Source organism: Lepidothrix coronata, unplaced genomic scaffold (genome assembly GCF_001604755.1).
Source record: "Lepidothrix coronata isolate B3197 unplaced genomic scaffold, Lepidothrix_coronata-1.0 Scaffold71, whole genome shotgun sequence".
NCBI lineage: Eukaryota > Metazoa > Chordata > Aves > Passeriformes > Pipridae > Lepidothrix > Lepidothrix coronata.
In genome coordinates, this window is record NW_016690251.1 from 4,931,388 (window position 1) to 4,955,203 (window position 23,816).

General features: G+C 39.7%; 1 protein-coding gene across 3 annotated transcripts in view; it reads right to left on the reverse strand.

Moving 5' to 3' along the window:
* The window catches only part of MACROD2 (MACRO domain containing 2), an 840,118-nt gene that overhangs the window by 234,398 nt on the left and 581,904 nt on the right, over window positions 1-23,816 (reverse strand). For all 3 annotated transcript variants that reach the window (XM_017818854.1, XM_017818853.1, XM_017818855.1), the window contains exon 8: window positions 20,543-20,616. In XM_017818854.1, the coding sequence (XP_017674343.1) occupies window positions 20,543-20,616 (74 nt within the window). The remainder of the gene's footprint in view (window positions 1-20,542; window positions 20,617-23,816) is intronic.

Consider the following 23,816-nt stretch of genomic DNA (forward strand, 5'->3'; position numbering starts at 1 on the left):
CCCTGAATCAGTGTTTTGGGGAAGAACTAGTGGGAAAAAAAATAGCGCTCAAACAGCTACTGATTTCAACTAAACTACATCTAATAAAACCACCCTCTGTCTTTGGAGCATCATGCACATATGTTCTAAGAAAAAGTTCGATATGTTTGTATACACACATGTTCTAAGAAGAATGTGGTGACCAGTGACAGGACCCAAGGGAATGGCCTGAAGATGTGTCAGGGGAGGTGTAGGTTGGATATTAGAAAAAGGTTCTTCACCCAGAGGGTGGTTGGGTGCTGGAACAGGCTCATCAGGGAAGTGGTCACAGCACCAAGCCTGACAGAGCTCAAGAAGCGTTTGGACAATACTCTCAGGCACATGGTGTGATTCTTGGGGATGGTCCTGAGCAGGGCCAGGAGTTGGACTCCATGATCTTGATGGGTCTCTTCCAACTTAGCATATTCTGTGATTCTGTGATCTCAAAAACCAAGAATAGACAACATCCAGAGTTATCAAAACATATGCACGACACGCTCAGATCCATGGAGACTTTCAGCACAGAAAAACAAACTATTTTTAAACAAAGAACTGAAACCACAACTCCCTCCACCCTATACAATCCAGTTTTAAGTTTTATCTGTGTTTTTCAGATAGAGTTACAAGCTGTATCCGCCTAAAATAATGCAGAAAAAAAGAGATAGAGAACTATCCCAAAACTTCAGCAGTTTCCTCTAGGTCTCTAGGGCTGGTTTAGCAATCCTTTGGGAAATTGTAAAAATAGTATGACATACTTGTAGCTAAAAGAGAATAATTCACTCATGACACCACTGTATTGTCTATTTATGACCTTTTGTTACACTGATAGGATATAAGTACAGGAGGAAGAAAATACTTGCAGACAACATCCTCATCAACATCAGCCCAGCAGTGGAAAAGGTCTTATATGCCTTGTCTAGGAGCATGGAAAAATTTCTAAAACATAGCAGAAATAGCTACAGTACAAGAAAAGTTGGCAGATTTGTCAGTGTTACATCCAGATTTGAGAGGCTCTCTCTCAAAACCATGCTCTTAATGTTCACCACCATCACCAAAACCAGAGAAAATGTGCTAAGCTCTATAAATTCACATTTTCAAATTTACTCAGCCGTTCATTAGCTTAAAATAGAACCTATGTTGCTTTTGAACTCTGACTTTTTGATTAGGAAAACTCATTAGGAAGATAAAATGAATCAGATGAAACTCATAAACCCTATTCAAGAATGGCCCTGGACACCTAAATATGTCTCTTGTTAGAAGTAAAAGAAAAAAAAATCTTACAGGATTATAAAAAGTACTTAGATTTTTTCATTCCAATTGTATACCTGAAATGTGAAATGTTAAATTATCTGCCCTGAGTAGGGCCGAGTCTTCATGTATGATAAAGCCTCCAAGCTTCGCTGACAGAGCTGGGAAGCAGCACTGATATTGCAACCATGTTTCAGTGCTGAGAAACTGTTTTCAGTTTTGTTTTGTCTCCCTATATTTTTCAAAACTATTATTTCATATATTTTATTGATAACATATTTCGTATATTCATATGTTTTTATTCTATTTTTTCCTATTTTTTATTCCAGATTTGAAGTTTAAAGTCAACTTCTTGCAGTGTTTGGTAAACCTACTGTTCTATTACAAGAAGCAGATTGGGTACACCAAGATTTAAATAGTCTCCCTACCAACATCTCTCAGAGATCTTCAGTGTTACTCAATAAGACATATCCAACATCATGTTTTTTCATGGTAAGGTTCAGTTTTTAGGCGTGATTTTAAATTGGCAACTGCTAGAATTATTTTCTGTGTCACTTCTAAAAGAATAAGTATGAGAATTAAATTATAAATCTGCCTGGACAAGTAATTATCAGTTTGTTGTAGCATCCTTCCATAATAATGACATCACAGGAGGATTTAATTTAGGATTTCATCAGATGGGAGATTGCATTTAGGCCAGTTACAACTAATACATTTGTTAAAGCTTTTATTATGCAAGTCTTGCTGCTGCAAAATGTTGGAGGTATCTTGTCCTACATCAAAAAATAATTGGAATTATACAGAATCAATAAGCTAATTCATAACTTTGCACTATGCAATTCACAGTTTGTTCCCCAAAATAACTTTTAATTCAAGAAACAAAAGATTTTGCAGTGCTTAGAGCAGAAAACAAAGTTTTAAAATACAGAAGTAGCCACTATACACTCCCCAGATATATTTACCCATAAGTAACTAAGGAGTGCTTTATGAATTAAAATATTGATTCCAAAATCAAGTGAACACTCTTGATGAGTTCTTCCCCTCACTTGCTGACCCTGTACTCTACTTAACCTTATTAATAATGCACCATTTTCAAAAAGCCAGAATAGTTAATACATTCCTCATAATCTCCCAGTCCTGGAAGCTGAAGATAGTATAATTATTGTTTGTGATGAATGTCAGAAAGCTGCTGCTTTGTTTCTTTACTTCTATGGAGGGAAAGGAGAAGGGAGGGAGGTACAGAAAAACACTGAAGAAAAGCCATGGAGCCCTTCAATATGTACTCGTTTTCTTCTTTTTCAAGCATCTGTACAGAAGACCAGCCTCTGAAGCATTGGAAATAATTGACTCCCTTCACTGTTTCACAAAACAAGAGATGAGTGCCCAGTCTTGCAGTGCTGTCACTGCACAGCAGAGACAACCCCTGTGGAAGAGATAAAGAGCCGACGCGTTCCCAGTTCACCTCCGTGTGGATGAGGAAGAGCAGAACCAGAGGGTGATGCATCTTTATCAACAACTGCCAGTCACTGCTGGTTTGCCATATGCAAATGCATCAGCCTTCATTTGCTGAATTTGTTCCTCAGTGCAAAATGCTCCTGGAATCAGAACTGTCGGCCAATATAAGGAGCTGTCGTGCGGAGCACTTTGGCAGAGGTGCCTTAAACTGCTTGACTGTTGTCATTTTTATTGTGCTTAAAATTGAAATAATAAACAATGCCTTGTGTTCTTCCTTTCTCATTCTGGAGATGCAAATTCCTATTAACATCCTAGATTCCAGAGAATAGCTTTTGATCTAATTTTCTAGCACTGCCTTCTCTTTAATGTTTTTTGCTATATGGCACACATAGAGAACTGTAATTTTTTATTTTCTTCCCTTAAAGTTGCAAAATTTGTAGGTGTTTTGGCAACACCAGACCTAAAAATCTCAAAACCATCACCCAGAGGCTTAGTACAACAATATCTATATGAGTTCATGCAAACCCACCCAAAACTGTAAGTCACTGACTCCCTCTCCAAATATCTTTATGAAAACTAACCATCAGTGTTCCTCTGTGAACAAGCCTACGACCTCTTTATTGACATATTCTCACTGAAAGGAAAGCTGCAATATAGCTAATCTATATCCTCCGTATTCTAAATAACAGCCGAATATCACTGATCTCAGCAAACACAGATAAAGAAATTCACAGGGAAAAAAAAAGCCATGGAAATAATTACATTTTAGTATTATTTACAGTATTTTCTCTTTGCCACTGTCATTTCTCTAATCATTCAAACATACATCTTGAATTGGTGCTTGCAAACTAATGAGCTGGCAAAAATATTATCAGCAAAGAGGCAAGACAAAACAAAAGACTTGGGTCAAGAATGAATTTCCACTTGGATCTTGAACTGCATTTTATGTATGTTCAGGCACCTCCTGAACTTGTGAAGGTTGAACAAAATGTCCTGCAGACATTGTTTTAAGCCCAACTTGATATCAATTGAGGCAAAATGACAAGAAATAGAATCAGCCAAGGCACAAAGTCAGACAATCCATTTTTTTTTACATGCCACTCTCTGCATTGCTTTTGTTTTTAACTGAGACGTGATTTGCCAGTAAATGAACAGCCAAGCATTTATTGTCACCAGATCTCTGAAGTGACAAGTCTTTAATAAGGCTGCTTTCTGCAATAAGCCTTTTCTGTAAGAAGAGATGAAAATTGTCCCTCAAAACATATTAGTTAGATTGGATTGATGTATATAACAGCACAATAGAAAAGCGAGTCACAAAGGATCAAATAATTATCTTAATAATGTCCACTATAGTCATGAACTGAAGCAGTTTGTACATTAGTAGGCTATTTATGTACCCTGTGATTGCATTAGGTTTCACTGCCAATAAGCACCTCAGGAATGCACCAACAGCTCTGTAACCCACATCACTTTGAGGTTTGTTACCCAGAGTGCAGCAACTAATATTTCTTCCCAAATTTTAATGCAAACATAATTTTATGGTTTCAGCAATTACCAGTGAAAGTATGACAGAAGGAAGCAGGTAATGAATACCTTTTTTTGGTATAATATTTTTATATGTATGATAAAATAATTTTTTGTTGTTTTGTTTTTCAGCCCTTCCCAGATGGGTCATTTCTAGACACAGCTGTATCCCATTCTCTGTCCTGTTGAAAAAACAACAACAAACCAAACCAAAAGTAATTCATGGCAAGCACAGACCACATATGGTCTCATGGCATTACTGAAACATGGAAATGCCATGTTGCCCACTTTCCAAACTGCTGATAACATCCACTGTTAGCCTGGGTGACCAAGGGTATGAAATAAGGGGAATACTGTCAAAATCCCCCAGCAAAAGACATTTCCCAAGCAAACGATTCTTCTAACATTGATAACACCTGAATGCAGGCAGCAAAGACAATCAGTGTTTCCCATTCAAAATCAACCTCAGCAAGAGAAGTAAGAACAGAAATAATTGTTTCCTCTCTCAGATGACCTGTAGCACTAGAAGAGCATTGGAGCGCCTCTCCAATGAGGAAAGGCTGAGAGAATCGGGATTGTTCAGCCTGGAAAAGAGAAGCTTCAGGATGACCTAAACAGCCTTCCAGTACCTGAAGGGAGCCTTCAAGAAAGATGGGGAGAGACTGTTTACAAGGGGCTGGAGTGACAGGACAAGGGGGAATGGCTTCACACTGACAGAGAGTGGGTTTACGTTGGAGATTACGAGGAAGTTCTTTCCTGTGAGGGTGATGAGTCACTGGAACAGGCTGCCCAGAGAAGCTGTGGATGCCCCACCCCTGGAAGGTTGTAAAGCTAGGTTGGATGGGGCTCTGAGAAACCTGGTCTGGTGAAGGTGTGTCCCTGCCCATGGCAAGGGGGTTGGACTGGATTATCTTTAAGGTTCCTTCCAACCCAAACTATTCTATGATTAACAGAGACATATACTGAGGTCTTCAGAATGAGAAAAGATAAGCAAGAGGAACTGTTGGATTCACAGAGGCTTTTGGTGGGGTTTTCTGTCTGGTTAGTTTTTTGGGGTTGGTGTTTTATGGGTTTGTGTGTTGTGGGGGTTTTGGGGTCTTTGTTGTTATTTGTTTTTTAACAAAGAAAAGCACTGCCATCCAAAACTGCAAACTAGAAACAATCCTGCACATCGGTGCAGATGATGAATATGGAGCAGACTGAAGAAATGGAGCTATCATAAGGGTATAAACAGGTTACACTGAAACCATTGACTATATCCTTCAGTGGTCAGTCAAGAGTGCCTGTTGCAACTTCAGGTTTTCCAGTGTATTTCATTCTCCATCCAAAATGAACTGTCTCTTTTTACAGGCTACAAATCAACCTCAATGCATGGAATTCTCTTGTATCTAGCAAGGCATTTAAGGTGCATTTAGTAATATTTTAATACATTTATCATGGTATCCTGTATTCCATTGACACTGCAGAAAAAATAGTTGATATGTTTTGTTTAAAATATATTTTCTTTGTCATGGTTTTATGATGATTTCCACCTTTATTTTCATTTAAATGCTGTTAGATGTGTTTCGTTTTAAACAGCCTTTGAGAAATTATTAATGATAAAAACATTCAGACAATGGTTTATCTGTTTTTGCTCACACTGACATAGCTGATATGCCATTCTAGGCTGGATTCTGAAAGGATAAGAAGTGTTACACAATATCCACCACCCCTCAGTCTTTTTATTAATCATCCCTAATCAGCTGTTGCTTCACAAATCAAATTTTTTAGTCCTTTTAGGCATGCAGTGTGATGCTAATGTGTGGCAACAGAATGTTGATTATAGACCATTGGGTAGCACTAGCTGCCCCATTAGTGGCATCCAGCTGTCCAGATTCATGCATGAGCAAGAAGGATTTGATAAGTTAAGATGAAGAGCAGTAAAATGCCTGTGATGCAAATAAGGACAATACAGAAATAATTAGTGTGAGACAAAGCATCTTTTTAAAGCTTGAGGTAAATGACTGTAACTTAATTAATCACTAGATTAGACACTGGTATTTTCTACAGTATTTTTAACACTTCTGTTAACCCTGTTTCTGGCAATGATGAACATAAAAGCTGAGTGCAAGAAACTGGGCATTCCAAGGCCTACAGAGCTAAAAATATCCATGAACAGCTTGAGCACAATTTGAAGGATTAACTGTATTAAAATCATTTAATTAATACAGAGAGTGCTATTCTATTGGGATCCCTGTGTTTTCAGCTGTAGGAAGCATAAGAGTAACACTGACCTCAAACTTAAACACTGTTAGCACGGGAAAGTTGGTATTTTTAGTGTCATCTTTTAAAATCAGAATCTGGAAGCTTGCATATGGAGAGTTTCAGTGTTTTTCAAATTTAAAACTCTTCCATGCCTGCTATTTTTCACCTTCTGATCACAGATTACAAAGACCAAAATCACCCACCACAAGTTTTTCTTCGAATTGCAAGTCCATCTCCAAAACACCATGGTAATTCTCTTATTTGTCTATGCAATTGCTCTAAGTTCTAATAAGCTTCAAACAGAAGTGCTGAAGGTTGAGATTAGCCCACCATTACTTTAAAAGTGAGCATGGTACCATTTTTCTTACTTTATACATCTTGGCCTAAATTTCCTTAGGGGACAGAACTTGGCTGTGTGTTACTTTGGTATAATAAACAGTCAACGGTTCCATAAATACCGGGGTCCAGCTTCTGAGCTGATGCAAATTGACTTAAATAGAGCTAAGCAGCCTGACACCAGCTGAGGAAACAGCTCTGTAGATCTAATTATATACACAGCAAAAAAGTCACTAAGAGCTCTATCTCGGTTCAGCCTATTTGACGTAATTAACTGTACAATAAAACCTTCCGTGATCAAATAGCTCGGTTCCTTTGAAGTACCCACTTTCCATTTCCTTCAATAAGCACATCTAAGAAGAAATTCCTTCATATGCCCATGAACATTTGAAACTATCCACACCAGAGGCTGCCGTTTTCTATTTCGTGCCTAATCCCAAATACTTTGGAATGAAAAGCAAACTTCAGCTGGGTGCTGTGACTGCAGAATAAGACTCTTTAAATACATAATGTCCATCAGTACAACTAGAGTCATGTCAGCTGTGATCAGGACCAAAGCCACGTTCTCCATTTCATTCTACAGAGGCCAGACTAGTGCAGAGGATGGAAAGATCTCAGGCATGGACAAAATGGTCTGGATTGGAATCTGTGACCTGGAGGTGAAGGACTTGCTAAGTCCCCTCCATGGCTTCATTCTGCCTCTCTTCTCTAGTCCTCACTCTGAAAACAAAGATGCCTTTATTTGAAGCTGTTAACCTTGGGGGTGGGAGTGGAGAAGGCAGTAATTAGCATGCCTCATTACATACAGGGTTCATTCCTTTAACTCCTTGTCAATTCATTACTTCAATTTTTGACAAAGAAGCCTCGATTAAATCCATAAGTAAATGGATTTATGTCGTTTAGTCACTCAGGTTTTAAAATACTCCAGATCTTCGCTGCCTTGCCCTACTCCTACAAGAGCTGATGTGCTATTCCCACAGACAAAATTTATTAAGCCCATTATATCATTATTTTCTAAATCAAAATTCTCTATGTATTTTAGTAATTTGCCTCCTAGAATCAGGGTATACAGAGCCTGAGAACTGTTAAGTTAAACAACTTCTTCTTGGTTATCTCTGCTTTATTTCTCCCTAGAAGCCTTTAAGCCATTCACAGCAGTCCCTGACAGAATGTGCTGGAATACAATAATATGTCAATTAACTACAGTCAACCAGCTGCTAATACTATTTCTCCAAAATGTCTTCATTATTAATGAAAAGCACTGCGGTGTGGCAATATGCTCAAAGACTAACTGAAAAAGAAATTATGACCCAGTTCTATGAATAATTATATTGCATTTTGTAACATTTTCCTATCACATTAATTAGTACAGTTGTGGTTTTAAGTTCACAGAACCAATTTGACCTCTTTTAGCAAAAGTCCACAGAGGCCACCCAGCCAGCAAAACATTGTACTTGTCATATATTTTCATTTGATAAAGCTTTATAAAATATACATCGTCTATGGCTTCACATTCATAGATGTTTTCATTTAACCACGGAGTATTTCTTCCAAACCACTTTCTAGAGCATTTAGAAGAAAATACTCTGGAAGAAAGTTAACAGCTCTAAATGGCTGTGTATGGAATTACTCACATGGGTGCTAATTAATCTAGCTGAAAACTGGGACAGGACAGCTCTGGAGACTGTTATAAAATATAGAGCCTTTATTGCTTGTACATCAGGAGGTCAAACCCAGCGCAGGTGACACGTGTCTGAGCGGGGACGGCAGCTGGGGCTGCTTGGTGGCCCTGAGTGTGTCAATCCAGCTCCAAAGCCACACATGTCACCATCACAAACACCGCCCCAGGCACTGGCACAAATTGACACCTGTGCTGACAGTGGGGCCACGGGCTGAAGGGGGGTTCTGATTGCTCTGCTCTTTTGCTCCCAGACGTTGTCATCTCGGATAATGTTGACATCTCAACACATCCACAGCCCAGCACCCTTCAACCTCTTCCTCCTCACATCCTGCTGGGCAGTGTCATTACCTTGGACAGCAAGGAAATTACTAAAATACCTTAGATATAGACTGCTTTCAGAGATACACTCCAACTGCATTTAAATCTCATTACTTTTCTAAACAAATTTAAGTTTGAGCAGCAATGCAGTGCATAATAAACAACAATACATTATTAAAACACAGAACCGCTGTGTTACAGTTCAGAGATACTAAACGGTTTGATAACATTTCATGTTCAATTTTGTTTTAAATAACAGCTGCCTGTGCTTCTTGCTGTCCCTGCAGGAGGAAAAATCAAAGCTAATGCAGAAAAAAAATACTACTCCCCTCCTCCTTTCTAAAAGGAATGCTTCAACTATTCAGTCAATTCAAATCTAAAAATAACTGGAAAAAAAATACTTGGAAAGAAAAAGGAATGCCTTCCTAATTGCATATTAATTGCTATACCCAATTGTAACTTTCTTTCTGCACTAGCAAGTAACATCATTTGTGCCATTATAAGGCTCTGGAGAATCCTGCCAACAGAGAATGTGTATGTCAAATAATTGATTCAACCTGCCACTTCCCCACAGGGTCAATAAGGAGCAGCTGGACTTGAAATCCCTACCTCAAAACAACAGCTGCAGCACATGAGATAGACCCAGAGCAGAGGTATAGCCTTTGTTTTCCATCTCCTGATCCAAAGTGCTCAGTTAAATGCCCAGGCAATAGAGCAGAATATAAAGAAACAAGTTCACTACTCACTCAGGGGGCAAAACAGGGATAGCTGAGAGGAAAAAACTGCAGAAGGAAAGAGGTACAAAGGAGGGGAGAGCAAGGCGTTCTGGAACCTGCCAGATCCCAGCAGTTCATTTTTACTCCATGCGACTTCTCTGGATATGTAGCACATCCAAAACTCAAGTTTTTCCACCTGGACGCTTCAGAAAACCCACTAGATAATGGTGTGCTTACAAGGTCTATTGCAGCTCTCCCTTTCAACTGAGACATCTGGGAACTAAAAATCTGGATCAAAGAGCTTCTCAGCACTTCACTCCTAAAGTTCTGGCAATACGCTGGGTAAGAGACAGTGTCAACCTACCTTGTTCCTGCTTACTCCCAGTCCTGGCCAAAGGGAAAAAACCATACATGGCTATCCACAGCTCAACACCTGCCCCTCTTTGGCCAGACAATAGCAGGATCCCTTTTTCCCACATACACAATATAGAAGGTGACCATAAATCACCGGTCAAGACAGGTTACTGACCATGTTGGTGAAAACCCCAGTTCACTGGCAACCTGACATTGAAGCAGTATTTATACTTGGTATTACATGCCTGTAAAGAATTCTTTATTCTCTTAATAGTCTCTGAAAAATTTTACAATTACTTACTTCCCTCTCAGCTTCTGCTATTTGGAGGTATCATACAAGCCAGATTTATTTTTGTAGTGCCATGGCTACAAATTGCATGTGATGGGATTGTCCCTCAAAGACATCTCTGTCTCAAAGTGAGCCTTGCAGAATCTGCAACACCAAGCTCTCACCACCACAAGAGCTAGTAAATATACCACTGGTTTTCCTGCAAATACTTGTGCTTCCAGCATGGGAGCTACTTCAGGCTCTTTCTCTACTTCCTGTAACAAATACTAACACTGCCATCCTGGTTGGACTCAATGATCCCTGTGGATCCCTTCCAACTCAGGAGGTTCTATGATTCTATGATTAGAGACACTGATGCTCATCCTTCCTCATTAGCAACTGTGATGCAAAAATCCTTTCATTGCAAAAATTTCATCTTTGCTAAAATTTAGGAGTGCTTTGAGGACTAGTGTTAGTCTATAGAAGCTTACACTCTGGATTTACACCCAAAACTTCGAATTACAAGCATCTTTGATGGTCTGTGGTACTGCAGCTTCTTATATACACAATTCTACCTTGCTAATAGGGGCTTCAGTACCAACAGCATGCCAGGCACTTCCCAAATTCCCATGCAGACTCAGACCCCATGCTGAGGAGCACATACACATAAGCAACCTGTAGTTTTAATGAGATTTTATTCTCATACGATATGCCCCATAAAAGTCACACTGGAAAAAGAAATGCCCAGGGTATTCTACAAATCCAAGTATGCATATTAATGAGATATTGCACTTACACTATATAAAGCTGTGTCAATGTTCATAGAATCCCACAAAAATCAAGGGCAGTGGCACCTCAACTGTCTGAAGGGAAATATATTTGCTTTGTAAATATTAATGAACTTAATATGGTGTCTGTAGGGAGAGATTTTAACAGGGAACACAGTCAGCAGGACCAAAGCACATCATTTCTGTTGCCCCTTCCAAAACATTTCCCACCAGGAGGTTATCATAACACAGATCGTACATTATGAGCACGCAGCCCCAAAGGGAGATGTTTGTTTAGATGTCCACAGGGAAGAGGTTATCATCCAACAGCATCAGGATTGAATTCAGGGGAGCCAAAGTGCTGTGTGATAAGTTTGTTTCACATTAGGGCAAGGTTTCAGCATTCACTTGAGAACAGCACACAGCAGCGCAGGTTCAAAGGCTGCTTCCACACAGGGAGAAGACATTTGACACACGCTTTCGCAAAACAAAGTGAAAGCAAAAAGAATTAACGAAATTAATCAAGTAGACTGTATTTTATCTATAAAACAGTAGCTATACATCACCGTTCCAACTAAAGGATAAGACTATCAATATGCAAAGAGAAGACTAAGGATTTTTAACCTTTTGGCTCACGAAACCCAAAGGGACTTTAAATCAAAGGTGAAGTTTCCAGCAGAAGAAGCTGAAAATCACATATCAACCTTTTCCCCCAACCACAGAATACGTAGCTGGATTGAGGCTTAATTACTTAGCCCTTCTAAGTGTATGGAAAAGCTGGATGGAAGAAGCCAGAAAAGAACACAGAACCTGAAAAATCCCTTCCGCGCACAACATCAAATCCAGGATGTTTGGAGATGGGCTCAGGGAAGGCCTTAGTTTCTTGCAAGGGGGAGAAATTAGAAAGACACCTATCCCCCTGGATTTATTGTGCATTGACCATGGGGATGAACATGCAGCAGTTGGTTCTTAGGATTGCATTTCAGCCTGCAGTACTAGAGACTAGGCAGGGCAGGGTCCTACCATGCAGTGTCTTAAGTCTAACAGTAAAGACAAGACAATTACACTGGTTCAGAGGAGTTTAATATTCCTGATTCAGAAAAGCATCTCAAATCCAACCTGAAAATGTACTCCTGAATCAGGACAAAGACAGAAAAGCAGAGAGACAAGGGCAACATGGACTTGGTTATTTACAGGGCACATCTGTAAGTCAAAGCTGTGCTCTGTGCCACGGTGACTTCCATTTCAACTGTAAAATCATACTGCTTTTAAAGCTACTTAATTCTGCTTTTACCCTCAGCCAGTATTTACCATGTAACCACCGACTGTTTTCCAGTTATCTTAGTAGCCCCAAAGCATATTCATCCTTTATTTTTTTTACATAAGAAAAAATAAAATAAGGCTTCAATAAATTAATTCTATTTAAATTTAGTATCTCTAAACAGCCTATGCTGGTAAAAGTTAACCTTCACTCTGTTATCTCATTAAAGATCAGGTTAGAAGAAAAGCGAAAACCTGAGTAAGTCTTCACATGGTATTTGTTCAAAACTCTTCCCAGGAAGCATTGTTTATTCCTGTGGAAGAATTTCATAGCTCAACTAATTTATTTTCCATTTTTTCATCAATCCCAAATAAATGAACAAATCACATAATCCATCCTGAAGCCTAAGTAGGAAGGCAATATGCACCCTTAAACTGCGCTCACATTTGAATTTAAGCAAGTTGTTCTGTATTAATTATCAGGTATTTTATCCTGGAAGCCTGCCAGTCAATTCCCATGTTTCTACAGGTCCTCATTGTCAATGCTCCCCACATCCAAAGTGCTCTTCTCGTCTGTTCTGTCATTTCATATATAATAGACAGATCCATTTTTCACCTTCCCAGGAATACAGCAGGATACAGAACCTATGAAGTATGTGGCCAATATCATCTAACCTATTAAATGTCAGAATCATATATCTCAAACTATATGTCAAGATCCCGAACTCTAGCAGCAATAAACTCATTTTGTTCCTGCCAGGGAATGCACTCTGGCTATAAGAATCCATGTGGGTTTCCTTCTGTATAGATTTGACTGTGACCTACTGTTGATGGTAAGGTGGTTGGAAACAATGGTAGGAGTTGGCCAGCTAAAATCTCAGACGGGAAAATAGAATAAAACTTAATATTCCAGCAGTTGGTCCTTTGTAGGGTGATCCAGTGCTTGCTTCAGTATGAGACTCACCTCATGTATTTTTTATATTTTAGTACTATTTCACCCTCACATGCCATGCTGGACATTCTGCTTTGGGGAAAACTGTAGGTGACAGAACCGAATTCAAATCCAACCAAAGTGGCAGCTTTCCAGAGGCAAAGCAGCTATGTGAGTTTATTGGAAACAGAACACCCAGAGAAGCCATGGCACGTTCTGCAGGATGCCAGAGAAGTGCCAGTAAAACCAAGCACATGCTCTTGGCTCGTGTGGAAGGGATGCTGCCCATGCCAGCAGAGTGGCTTCTCTCTCAGTGGGGACTCTGGCTGGGCCAGCAGCTGGTACCCGCCCGTCCCACCTGGTGTACTGCCAGCCAAACCCCTCCTTGGGCAGGCAGGTTCTGCTGTGAGCCTCCCAAAACACTGTCTCCACGACAGGAGCTGTCTTGCAAGCCTCAGAAGGCAAACCTTCTCCAGCCTCTCCTTCCTCTTAGCCCATCTCAGCGCAATTCTTGCTAAGATCCAGCTGTAATCCACTGCTATAGCTCAGTCAAAGTACAGCAAAACATAAATCACAACAGACTTACTAATGTGAAAAGCTCAGAAGCAAAACAAAGATTCTAACAGCAATTTCTTCATTACTCATGAAGTATTTTATCCATGAATCTCACCCAAGTTACGTGGATTGCTAGTCCTCATTTATTTGTCTATTTATTCCTACGTACACACAGGGCGAGGAACACGAGACGATTTAAAGTCTCCAGAAGGGTAGCAACAATAACTGAATCTTACCAAAACGAAGGCTGGACACCTTCTGCATTGGGCTGATTTGACAAGCCAGTTGAAATTTTCTGGACAAAAGCCAGTACTGAAATAAAGGGGTGTTATTCTGATCTTTTTTTTGTCGCGTAAGAAGTAATAGGAAAGAGAAACCCCATAGTTTCTATTTATTTTAAAGGTGGTTTGTTTTTTTTTTTCCACACAGCTCACTACATTAGTAAGGACCCTCCAAACATACAAAATTCAGGAGAAAAAAAAAATTAAAGAAACAAGATGAAATCTCAACCCTGAAATAGAGACAATTCTGCTAATTTAGCTACACGCCTGTAGAATTTTCAAGCTATCCAGGCTCCTGTTATCATAACTGCTATTAAATTGTAAGGATAAAAGGAATAAACACTTTGACAAATTTCAATTATTAGGTAGTTAACTGCTGTAAACACGAAAGAACCCATGCAGAGCCCTGCCTTGTATTAGTGACACTCATTAGCTGTAACGGAGTTACAGGGGGTATTATTGATGCAGTACACTCGAGTTAGAGAAACCTTTACATGTTTTCACTGAGTACATCTACATTATGTCTAGGGGTGGATTTCCTTGATCCTCCACAAATTTTAGAGGGAAGGGGTGGCAGAAAGCCATGTTTTCAACTCCTTCCTCCCAGTTTTATTTGGGTCACAAGTGAGTACCTCACAAACCATCACAGAGGTCACCTGGGACATTCTCAGCCATCATGAGCTCTAACATTCCTGTCGAAAAGGGATGCTTCCTGCCTTTCTCTCAATAGCTGTAGCAAAAATACCAAAACCTTTTCAAGTTTAATAAATAAAGTATTATGTGTAATGAAGATGGGCTTTGTCCGCTTCGCTTTATCAGCCTTCTATCTAAACAGCAGCCTGAAGAACATATAAGAAAGCATCTCTGCCTTGGCTGCTGGCTTATCATTTCAGAAAATGACTTGTCTGTTGGGATGATAGTTAGATTTGGGCTTTGGGGGCAGCACTGAATCTCTCTGAGCCTGGTGAGAGAGCAGCTACACAGAGCAAGTAAATCATTTTAATTTTGTACCAGTTGAAAAGCATTTTTTCCTCGACTTCAGCGAGATGACAGTGGCATGATGGCTGATTTTCATTTCAATCAGAGCAGCATATGATTACCACCTAATTAGAATGTAGAAATAGAAAGGAGATCATTTTTTAACCTACCCAAGAGAACGGTGCTGGGGGAGGGGAGGAGATTATGTTAATCAACTGATACTGGCATATCAGAGGGACCAAAATAGCCGCCTGAATTTTTATCGGCACCCTTACTGTCCTTGAGGATCTGTCAGTGGCTTCAATTGAAACCTGTATTTTCAGGGCTTTATCTCTGAGCAATAAATATACTTTAAAATAAATACATGTCATTGCAGGCCCGAACTTGTCGTAAAAGATATCACCTTGGGCATCAATACGTATATTTTTGTCAAAATTTCACATGGTTTTGTTGGCAACTGTAAAACTGTAAGCACGAAAAGTAACCAAGCAAAACTAAAAGTAATGCTATCTTAGGGGAAGTTGTTTGCATTTATATATATATATATATATATTTTAATTTCCTTTCATTAATTAAATATTGCCAGCTAGCTACTCCACTCCTTTCTGGAATAAACATAGAAAGTTAGTTGCTCTGCCCCAGGGGAATCTAACTGAGGTTACATTAAATGAAACTGCATCAGGCAACATTTTCCAAGACACACTGACTCCATCTGCATCCTTCTGGAGAGATAAAGACAAGACCTTGTCTCACGATGCCACTTCGTTTAATTGTCTCTGAAGAATGAAGAGCCAAAATTAGATTGCTGAGACCACCAAAGGGAGGAGGAAAGAGAAATTAAAAACAAATTAAAATTAATAATGAAATGATCTTTCAGTCAAGCCTGCCTTGTGCAACAGAGAGCAGTGGCAACTCCCTTTGCTCTGTCCTCTCAGGCAGTAGCTGTCCATCATGACATCTCCTCTCTCCAAACTAGGCACCAGTACCTAGCACTTAAAAGAGAATTCCACTTATTCCAACCTAACCAGGATTTTGCTCATCTTGTTTTGCTGAAAATGCACACATCTTTTTTTTGGCTGAGGGATGACATATAACTGCTAAAACATGGGGACCTAAAGTTCATGTACTTTAGGCAAACTAAGAAAAAGTCTCTCTTCAGCAGTGAGTCTAATGAAAAGAAATCAGGAATTTGTTGATTTATTTCCCATTTATGTGCTTTTAATTTGCCTCAGTTATTTCAATGGCACATGTATTGCCATCGCACTCTCCTGGTTGTTGTTCTACTGGGGTGGGTAATAAATGTTGTGAGATATTGTGCAAGAGAAAGAACAATGCTTTGAACTAAATGTGCTGTTAAATTAAAGTCTTTTCTTGAGCAGTGAAAAAGTCCTGAGGCTTTTCATGTCAGTGACATAAGGTAAGGCACACACTGAGCTCTTTTTATTTTTCACCCTTTTGAGAAGCACAGCAAAGTAAAAGCAGATAATTTCTATCATTGCAAACATTCCAAGATACCAGCCACAAAAAAACAAAGATAGCTCTCTCCCCATCACCCTCAAAACCACGGGGGGTTCAAGTATTTAAAGGTGTCACAATTTTTTTGTGATGCCATTATGGGAAATCAGGTGGCAACACCTCAAACTTGACCAAATTATCACAGAAAGAAATGTTCTGACTTGTTCAAAGAGCTTAATGTGCATTTTTAAATGAATCCCAGTGTATAATTTCCTAAAAGATGGGCTCCAATTCTATTTTGTGCTCTGAAGAATTCCATTAAACTTCCAGAGCACTTTGTGAAATGTGAAAACACAGTTTGCTAAGAAGATAGCCTAGGTGGTCTGCAGTAAATTAACCACTACTGCTGACTGTGGTCATTCCAGGGAGTTTGCTCCAAGGGATTTCTACACTTAGAGCATAACACCATTTACCAGCTTCTAAACTAGATTTGCCCTCTGGCTGCAAGTCAGCAGACCTTGGTGTAAAGCATGGCCAGAGATTAGTTTGACTAAGGGCTGCATTTCAAGATGGAACAGTGCTACTGTTACACACAACTGAGTTCAAACCCTTGCTTGTTGTTTTCCCCAGAGGACTTTATGTAGTTGAGTTTTAGGCTGCTGGACTATGATGGTTGTACCTTCAGTAAATTACAATTCAACTCTCTCTCTCTCTGTTGCTTTGTAACAATTAACCTCAGAAAGGAGCTAACTCCATTTGCATAGTAATGAGACATTCATCTGAGTGACATCAGAGTTAAGCACGCTAATAACTTTTTATAGAAACACCTGAGGGGTCAAGCACAACCATGGACTTGGATAAGAAAACCTTTCATTAAATGCAAATCACTTGTCTTGTAAATACTATGACAGAGAAATTCTCAGGACTCTCAACACAACTTGCAAGACAGGAGTCATTTAGGTGATATTTTCAGGCCCCCAGGCTGACTAAGGAATGTAGCAACTGGTTTATTTATATTTTGAATTAATATCGGTGTGGATAAAATCTTCATTAGAGCATCAAAGGAAAAAAGTACTACAGGAAGGCAGAGAGGAGAAAACAACAATATTGCCTTATCTTTCACAAATTTGTCACAGATTCCTGGGATGCAGGAAGGCAGAGGGGCTGCTGTAGAGCACAACAAAAGGCTTAGAAAATAGTCAGCTTTCTATCTTATTCACCTACCTGGTTTTGCCAGGTGCATTGCCATGGAGGCAAATTCCCTTGTGAGCCTACTATCATTCTGGTCTCTGCCTTGCACTAAAACTTCTTCAATTCATTCAATCAATTCACATTCTACAATCAAAGAGTTTGAGACCTTAGTGAGTGGTTGGGTCCACGGGGAGAACTGGCTGCCAGACACCCTTGGGACTAAAGGAGCAGAACCCTCTCAAAAGCAGGCGGATTGCACAAGAAGGAATGAGGGGAAGGAGCTGACTTTGATTCGTTTAACTGCGGCAGAGCCAAGTGCAGGGGGCCTCTCTTGTTCAGAGAGGCTGTTAGCAGGACACACAGTCTCATCCTGACAGGGCAGGCAGTGTCAGGGGAGCAGGTCTGGTCAGGGATAACAGGAGTGAAGTGTGGGCAGCACTCTGAAAAGCTGCCCTCGTGGCAAATCGTTAGAGGTTGTGCTCCCAGACTGGAACATGTGAATTTAAATATCCTGTGGGTGTAGTGGGAATTGCTCTGTCTCTATGACAGAAGTTTATAGAGAGGATTCTATCATATTGCTGTCTGCAGTAAGAGCAGACTATATTGTTGAGACACAGAAAGTCCTTTTCATTCCGTTGCTGTATGATGAGCTACTTTGGGGAAAGGTTTGGCTAATGTATGATATTAGTACTCAAAGCCCAAAATCTAATCCAAGGGAGTAAGTGTACACATCCCTGGAGGTGTTCAAGGCCAGGATGGATGGAGCTCTGAGCAATCTGGTCTAGTGGGTGGCATCTCATCATGCAGGGGAGTTGGAATGAGATGATCTTTAAGGTTCCTTCCAACCAAAACCATTCGGTGATTCTGTGACAGTGTAAAATGGATCAGACTGACATCTGGCACAGGGCTAAATCAGTTCTTCTAAACCAGATGAACTATGCTCACCTTGCTGTACAGATTAAACAACAGCAACCTGCATAAGTTACTGCTATCTCCAATAAAATTAAGTATCTATATTTTGCTGTTGTCCTATTTATGACATGTAAAACTTGCTACTATGCCACAGTCTAAGACTCAAGCCAATAGATTGCAGAAGAATCTTGGAAGAGGGAGAGCTTTGTATGAGAAAGCACAAAGCTATGGATAACCAAATTCTTAAAATTTATCTTGACTGAAAACTAGCACTCCACTTCCTTCAAAAAAATCAACAAAAGCTCTTGGGAATTAGCTCTGAACTGTCATAGTCACCGATAAGCAATAATTGTATCAAATGCATCACGTGTGCATCAAACAGCATGAGACCAGCTTGGTTAGGCTGGGATTCAGGGTGTCAGGAAACATTTAAGACAACAACTGTGAGCTATACTAGAGTCCAAATTGAACAAACAGCTGTGGTATAAGCTCAGTAGGATAATTTTTAACAATTGCTTTGTAGTCAGGACAGCCTGGGCTCCTTTCACTGTCCAAACATTGTAAACTACAGCTATTTATTTCAAAATAATTCTGGTTAAATTGGAGTTTGTAGGGAGCAAGGCAGGAGGTGTATATACAAAATAGACTCAGCTATTGAGGAAGAAATGCTTATTTCCAGAGAAAAAAAGAAAACTATTTTTAGTCCGTTTTTTTAAATTACGTGGTAAAAATGTAACTGGGAGAGGTTATAAGATGGTAAAGCAGCACAAACTTAGAGGTTGTAGCCTCACACTTCAAGGTTAAAATTATAAATTAACAGACAAGATCCCCAAAAATATAAGTCTAGGGCTAAGACAATGACACTTAGGCACCTACAGCGTTTAACAAAGCACGTCCATCCAAAACTCCTGCTTCACTGCTCAGATCTCTAAGTCACGGGAAGCCACTGTGGTAGTGATGAAAGCTACAGCAACCAAGTACTCAGTGCTATAAAGAACCAGTGTCCAAAGATGTATGCACCCTTAGTGCACCTCCAGGTTTGAAAACCTCAATGTACCATTCAAATGTCAATATATTATTTCCTTTCACTTCAAAGCTGGCAAAACCCAAAACAAACAGCATAAACCTACTCAATTCAAACCCTCAACATATCGGATTCTTGGGAAAAAAAGGCCTTCTGAATACATTGCTAGAGGAAAAATACTACTAATTATGTCCCTGTATGCAGTGCTTCTCCACTGGATGCTTTGTTCAATGTTTTCAGACAAAATACTGAACGACTCTAGCTGTCTGAAATCTGCTGGCTGTCATTGTGAGGAAACAGGCAGATTGACAGTCTAAGACATGATTATTTTATTTGTTTTGTCACTTCTTTGCTGCATTTCTCCAATCCAACACCAGGAACTATCAGCCTGCTAAGAACTCAAACCACACAAAGACAAAAACTAGGAAGGGGAGAGGTGGAGATCATTCTGCTGAAAGCATTTTTTTGTCTTGTACAAATAATCACTATCCAACGCTGCCACTGGAAGACAACCAGTCCTGTTAAAAATTCATGTATTTAGTGAGTATTTAAGGGAAAATAAACACTTAACTGTAAGCAAACCAACAATTAATGAAAATAGAAAATACCAACCAACAGCTCTTTACTGTAAAGTGACCCCTGGAACACCACTGACCTTTGGTGGCTGTTTCGACTAAGGTTTCCTTTCCAAGGATCTCCTCATTATTACCCAAAAACTCTGACACTCAGAAACAGCTTAGGAAGAGAATAGTCTGCTGCTTTGCCAGGAAAGATTACAATGCACAGGAAATGCACAGTATGGTTTCAAACAAAGGTATTTCCCTTCAACTCTAGTGCAGCTTTTAGATACAACAATCTTCCCCCGGCTATATTGCCCTGACCTGACTTCACTGGTCTTAAGACTAAATAATAAAAGGCTTTGAGGCTCAAGCCTGTGTTTACTCTTTTCACAGTTTTGAAGTCAAAGACCATAATCTGAAACAGAAGTCTGCAAAAAAAAGAAAAAAAAAGTATTTTATTCCATACCTCATTGTGATTCTTGCTTAACCATTCCTTAATAGTGTTAAGGGCAATGACAGCAGCAGGCTCATTTGGAAAACCTGAAGAAAGAAGAAATGAGAGATAAATAAAAGGCATACATTTTTTAATATATAAGAAAACAAAAACCTGGACTTTTTTCCTTCCTATTTTTTGAAAGGTTTTGGAACTAGAGTTGGTCAACTCCCTTCACAGATTTTTGTAAAGGTTTTAGGTAACATCAGTTACTTTTTCCCCCAGCTATATAAATTGAAAATAGGCCCAGTGATGTTTTATTTGATTTATTTTTATTTTTTTTTATTTAATTCTTGTTAGGAAAGCTCCACTACTCAAGAGAAGAAGAAACAATAGAGAGCTATATATGTGTCATACTAGGCAGGCAACCATATAACACATATATCACAGTAACAAATACTAGGCTTACATTTCATGGCAGGCAAGAAAAATTTAGATGTTCCTTAAGGCATAAGGGCTTTCTTAAGGCTTTCTTCCTTTAATCCATCTGTCAGCAAAACTATAGCACACTATGACCCCAATGCTACAGGCCTTACAAAGATAGAAATGCTTGAGTTGGAAATCTCTCAATTTATGACCTAAATCGTAACAAATAACTTTGGAAATTAAGGAATTCATGAAGCATAAGGGTATGAATTTAAGGCCTGATGTTGCATGATGTACTAGCAATAGTAACTCCACCCAGCATTAAACAATATCAGAAATCTTTCCAGGGATACAGACTTTTTGCTTTGATGGTCTCTATCTATCAAACCCAAAGATGTTTTCATTACTTAGGCAGTCTTAATTTAATTTTCCCTTAAAATCCTAACTTAAGGGCAGCGAATCATTTATGTGAGGATTTAAAAATAAAAACCCATAAGCTCTATGAATCATTCTCAGTAGGTTAGATTAACAGAGCAGGCTTTGAAAGGTGGAGCTGCAGGCACAGTGGACAAGTAAGCAACAGGGCTAGAAAGAAAAAGTCACAAAATTTGGTGTACAGCTGTGTAGATAAAGCCTTTCTTACATCACACATCACCCCCGCACCATAAACTGAAGTGTAGACACTGCAAAAATTACAATTGTCCAGCTTTTTGGCTCATAGCCTCTTTAACCTTTTTTCAGAACTTGTGTATTGCAAGATTTGAAAAAAACAAAACAAAACAAAGTCTCTCCACTGAGTCACATCCCCAAAACAACACTCCCTGCAACTGGACCCCACAAGGATTTCATCCAGCAGCATGTTACTGTTTGAAGTGACAGATGACAACCATCCAGCAAGAATGGCAAGTAAAATAGTCAATCTTTGTGCAATACCAACACTTAGCATGTGCTTCCCCTGCACACACTTCTCAGTGAAGCAGATTTTTACATTTTTAAAAGCATTTTTACAAAGCCCACGATGGAAAATTAGCTTGGACTGTACAAATGTTACCGTGGATATACTTCCATTGCTGCTGGGAAAATGCACTTTTGTGACATTTAATAATGCTGTTGATATCATCAAGGCATATGTCTCATGACACAAACTAATGGCCATTAACGAAACCCAAAGAAGGGACTTTCAACAGGCCCATTTTCATCCATATAAAATAAGAGACCTCTAAGCAGACTGTCTGCTCAAATTAGTAATATCCTACCTAACAAACTGGGACTTTCTCACACACAAATTCCATACCCTGAGCGTGGCAGCTCAGCCTGGACATACAATGAGCACATGCAGAGGGACAAATGCGTATTTCAGACAACTGATATACCATTGTTTATGCACTGAATGGTTTATTTTCAGAACAATTCTCCCTCCAGCAAGATTAACTTTTCAGGCTTGTTTTCCACTCCCTTGCAGCAGGGTATTTGCCCAAAACTGTGATAAAGCACTGGTGATTGTATAGAACCTCTGCATAAATTGCAAACTATTCAGAAAATGGCTGCCATACTAACCAGTCTTAAATAGAAGCTTATCTAGAAAACTGATGTTCAATTACTCCTAAGACACCACAATGTAAAGGAAACAGTTCAGCAACCAAAATAAAGAGCCTTGAATTCTGTGTATGGTTTCAGAAAATACGTAGAAATTCATAAGAGCCTTTTATGATCGGTTACCCCTCAAAAATAACAATCTAATTAGCATTTTACATGCATTTCTGCTAATCTTAAGGAAAGGATTATCTTACTGGCTCTATGCAGAAGCAGGATGGAATTTAGCCTCCTGTTCCATACCCTGCACCAGCACAAAAGACTCTGTGTCTCTGATTCTTGACCAGAAAAACATTTTGGTTTATAGGACCGGGTTACAGGAAGATAAAGTGAGATGGGATCTTTTAAAACATGTTTTTGCATTGCTTTTATCTCTGAGCTACATTTGCCTGCCACAACATTTCTGGTCTGCTCCCATCCGTGCCCCCATCCCCCCTTACTTTCCTTTCAGCAAGAAAGCAATCTCAGGGAGCACGTGGGAATCAAATTACTTGAGAGAAATGAGCTCGAGAGCCTCACAGTTAACCGACTGCTGGAGCAGCAGCTCAGGCAATTCTGGCTAAAGGCTCAATTTCACAAAAGATAAAACAGGTAAAGTAATGAGTGACACTGGCCCATGTTACTGCAGTGAGTGCTCCTCCAGCATACTGAAAAGGACACTGGCACAAAAAGGCACATATTAGCCATGAGCGGTGCCTCCACAGGTCATCTCTGGGTTTATCTGGCTGGAGAAAAAGGGATGGTTGTATGTCCTGCTTCTGTGTCATGGACAGGTGCACGGTGAAGTTCTACCCACCCACAGACACAGGTCTCCAACTTGGACTGGGCTTCTACATTCTCCACTGGCACAGGAAAAATCTTGGCAACAAACCACGCCATACCACAAAACCAGCACAGACTGTGTCTGGCTCCTGAAGAGCTGCTCCAGCAAGTGAGAATTGTACTGCCACCCTCTGCATTTTGCAGTGCCTGCTGATCATATCTCACCAGCCATTACCAAGATCCCAACCCCTCAAGCACAGCAAATCCTGGAAGTGAGCAGCCACCGCCTCTGGTACCCTCCAGTTCAGGAGACCTCCTTTAAAGTACAGCTTTACTCCTCACAGCAGATGTCACAGTGAGTGCAAGCCTGGTAAGTCAGGAGGAACAGGAGTGTGTGGAAAGCCCTGCGTGGTTTGAAAGACATGGTGATGCCTTTAGAAAATGACCACCAGCTTTAACACTGACTCAGGTACCAGCATCAGCCAAGCCACAGTTCAATGTGGAAACTTCCTTTTCTCCTCTTTGC